Source organism: Anoplopoma fimbria, chromosome 17, assembly GCF_027596085.1.
Source record: "Anoplopoma fimbria isolate UVic2021 breed Golden Eagle Sablefish chromosome 17, Afim_UVic_2022, whole genome shotgun sequence".
In the NCBI taxonomy this organism is placed as follows: Eukaryota; Metazoa; Chordata; class Actinopteri; order Perciformes; family Anoplopomatidae; genus Anoplopoma; species Anoplopoma fimbria.
The window spans coordinates 25,694,381-25,698,424 of NC_072465.1; the positions used below are offsets into that span (position 1 = coordinate 25,694,381).

Below are 4,044 nucleotides of genomic sequence, written 5' to 3' on the forward strand. Positions count from 1 at the left end.
CGCAAGCCCATGATGGAGTTCTGGAGCAAACAGCTGAAAGAGGAGGTGAGGACGGAGGCGCCGCCTGCTCTAAAACCTTTAAAGACACATCGCACTTTTTGTATTCTTTGTGTTCTTTGTTGTGTAATGGTGGCATGTTGTGTTCCCCGGCGGCGGTGCAGATGAAGGTGCTGGCGCGGCAGACGGACAATCCCTTCCATCAGAAAGTGTCGAACAGAAAGCCGCTGTCGTCGTTCCCCTGGCGGCGCTGCCTGAGCTGGGCCCAGGACAAAGCTCCACTCGTCACCACCTGCCTCACCTCGCTGTTCCCCGACATCAACGCTCTTTCCAAGAGCAGCCAGTAAGTCTGAGCCGGGACACGCTCGGTTGAAGTTTCCTCGCGGGCGATTGGGATGAAAAGTTCTGTTCTGTTTGTTTGTGTAGCAGCCAGATGTCGGAGGACCAGGCCCAGACGCTGCTGATGCGCCGGGCCGTGGTGGCGCTCTCCATCCCGCTCTTCACCAGGAACATCTGGAAGAACAACTTCCTGCAGGCCGCTCTGGGGGCGGAGCTCCGCCAGCAGGGCTGCTCCGGCTCTGCTCTGGACGCCCTCAACACCATGGGACTGTGTCAGAACAAAGACACCGTCCGGTTACTGCTGCAGAGGCTCCGAAACGGCAAGAAGACTGTGAGTATCAAACCTGTTACGCCAACGTTGTGTTTGCACTATTCAAATATGATAAGATAAACTTTATTAATCCAGAAGGAAATTCTTGTGCCACAGTTGGAGTCAGATTACAACAGATGTATAAGAAAAACAACGGACTACCAATCTATACATTTATAAAGGAATAAGAAGTAACGCTGACACCAGTGCCTGACAAAAACTAAAACAGAAAAGTAAAGTTTGCACGATATTGAAAAATAATAATAAAGTTGTATTGCACACAATTCTTGTCACAATTAAATAAATGTCACAATGAATAAAAAATCAAATGAAAGAAGGTGGATTTGTAAAACTCCGTCTCCCATATTAAACCAAAGTTTCTCAACATCAGGGATGAATTTTTCTGGGGGACAATAAAGGATATCTCATCTTATCTTTCAAAGCGACAGTAAATACAGATAAAATGAACATTTAAAGTAAAAACCTTTCACAGAGATTATTTTTATTAGTTGTTTTTTGTTGTTGTGACGCATCAGAGTTTTTATCTCTCGAGATGAACGAATCGGAGAAGAGAACATCATTCCTGTTTCTTAACTTTGTGCTCTGCTTCTGACAGCAAACACTGAACGGACGACAGAGGATGAAGATTAAACTGGAGGATATGACAGAAATGGATGCAGGGGCTATCGAGGAGGAGGAGGAGGAAGAAGAAGATGAGGAGGAAGCAGCAGCAGCAGCAGCAGAAGAAGAAGAAGAAGACGACGACGACGAGGAGGAGGAGGAGGAGGAGGAGGAAGAAGAAGAAGAAGAAGAAGAAGTAGATGAAATGGAGATGGCGGTGGAGGAGTTAGAAGTGGAACAGGAAGAAGTGCAGGACGCAGTGCAGGAGCAGGAAGAGGAGGAAGAGGAGGAGGAAGTAGTGGCGATAAAGGCAGACATAGAGAAGAGGAGGAGGAAGAAGAAGGCAAAGAAGGAGAAGAGGAAGGAGAGGGGGAAACGAAAGGTGAAGGAGAGGGGAGAGGTGAAGGAAGAGTCTGATGAAGAGTCTGAGCAGAAGAAGAGGCGGGTGGTGGTGGTGAGGCTCGGCCTGCTGAAGGGTCACTCAGAAGTTGGACGATCCGACCTTTCAGCTCCTTAAGACTTTATAGACTCAACGGCTCCACTTCCAATCAGAGAGCAGAACAGAGGCCCCGCCCTCTTCTCTGGGTGATGTTGCAAGGGATTCTGTGAATAGTAGGAGGGCAGTAACTAGAGGAAAACTGTTGAGAGCTTTACTTTAAATTTTTCATTTTGTCGTTAAAATAAAAATAAATCAGTTGGAGGCAGAAATGAGTTGAGTTGTTTCCGGAAAAGCCTCTGAAACACAAAACTGCTCCGCTGACACTGAGACTAACAATAAAACACTCACAGCTGGTTGATCGGCATCGTTTTTAACCTTTGATGGTCGTGTGTCTCGGGTTAGTTGGATCCCAAAATTAACCAACCTTCCTCTTTTGTTCCACCTTCAACATACGATGGTAGCAGCTTCTAAAATGAATTATTTCGGAACATTTTGCTTTGCAGGTCCCATAATCTCTGAGATGTTGTTTTTGAGTCTTAAAGAGGTTTTCTGGGGAGAACTACGCAGTTTGGTTCCAATTTTTTTGACGCAAGACTAAAATGAATCAGACATTTGTCGTAAATAATGTTGTATTAATTTGGAAAAAGGCACAATGTTACACAAACAATTTCACAATTTGCAATAAAAGGTAATTATTATGATAATCAAGTTGCAATTCTTCAAGAAAAGTTCTATTTTGAGATTGTTTTGATTCTCCCAACAGTAACACTACTAATAAGAGGTTAATTGTCTTCTTAAAATGTGTGTACTGTCAGAATATGTCTGTATAGTGAGCACCAAATTGCTTGTGGTATTTTTTCCCCACACAACTATACTTGGTGTAAATTGTTCATGTAGAAAGTATGATGGGGAGAAAAAGCCAATTTTTGGCTTCTGGGAGGCTGAGCGCCCCAAACATGCCTTTTAGAAAAAGCCATTAACCACCAATAAATCTCTGTAGATGTTAAATATCTGACAGTAATCAGGAGTCAGTTCTGTCCTTATTGTGTATCCAGCTGCTGGATGAGGGAAGTTATCAGGAGGTGAAAGTGTCTAAATGTTTAATCCTGAATACTTTATCAAAAGTCACTGCAGCTCTTTCAGTTTAGAGTTCCTCGACAGGACTCAACGTAAAGTTTATAAACTCACAGGAACAGAATCTGCGTCTTTTTGTTTGAAAATGTTTCTGCAAGCTTAGTGGATGCACAACTGAGAAAAATAAGAATTTATTGCTTTGTTTTCCTTTTTCTTTGTTTCCCGTTTGTTGGTCGTAGTGAACCCATCAGAACAGAATCAAGTGTTCAGTATGCTCGTTTGAAGCGTGCTGAGGCCTCAACGCCGTGTTCATGTCATGTTTACAACAACTCAACATGATCACAGAATCGGTTATGTGAGGGTTAAAAATACTGTGCATTGACAATATCGCATTAAAACTTCAAAACAGACTTTGACTTCCATATATTTTGTTTTCAGAAACATTTAGATTCTAAACGACTTAGCTTTCAGAAAAATCTGTTTTTATTCATGAATACGACCTTGAATGTTATTTACATGTTGCACAACTGGTATTAACGGTAACTCCAACATGACATGAACGCAGCATTAGAGCAATTCTGAGAAAACAAAAATATACGATCTATTAATTTATGAACATCGTCAAAATCTGACTTTTTTTAAAAAGTATATATATATTTCTTTCTTTGTCTTTTTAATGGTTTATTTTATAGACCATAATTTCCCAAAATTTTTAGTGAAAGTACTATATATTGTGGCACTAATTATATTAAAAATAGACACTGTGTTCAGTTGGTGCATTTCCAATTATGGCTAAACTAGCGTGGTTTAATCTTTTAGTTAAAGCACAGCAGCAGCTGAACGTGGAAGTGAAATATGTCTACAGACGTCTATAATTATTACCAGATCACATAGTTCTTTCTAGGACATTTTTAGGATATTAAGGGCAAATATAATAAAGTGTTTCTTTATGATCCTTTTCTGTTGTGTTCTCTGAAAAATGACATTATTTGTAAAACTGTGGCTGAACTTTTCAATCCTGGTTAGAAAATGATTAAATGATAACAGAGACGCTGTAATATTGTTTGATTTTAACGCCGGGTTTGTTCTTTGATCTTCTCAAAGCTTCTTAAGTAAATGCTTTTTTTTTCTACGTGTTTGGAGTCGAGGAGGACTGTGACGGTTGTGTTTACTGACTGTTGGTTTTTGGATCTGATGTTCAGCCAGTTGAACCTCAGCGAGTCTGATGCAGATCGAACTGTAAAAGTTTGCCAATAAAAATGTT

The 4,044-nt window shown here is 41.1% G+C and overlaps 1 protein-coding gene across 1 annotated transcript in view; it reads left to right on the forward strand.

Annotated features, from left to right (window-relative positions):
* The window catches only part of LOC129106427 (acidic leucine-rich nuclear phosphoprotein 32 family member B-like), a 4,326-nt gene extending 282 nt beyond the window's left edge, over positions 1-4,044 (forward strand). The window contains exons 1-4 of the mRNA XM_054617819.1: positions 1-45; positions 162-340; positions 424-667; positions 1,263-4,044. The exon at positions 1-45 is cut by the window's left edge and continues 282 nt beyond it. Coding sequence (XP_054473794.1) covers positions 1-45; positions 162-340; positions 424-667; positions 1,263-1,784 — 990 coding nt within the window. The 3' untranslated portion in view covers positions 1,785-4,044. The remainder of the gene's footprint in view (positions 46-161; positions 341-423; positions 668-1,262) is intronic.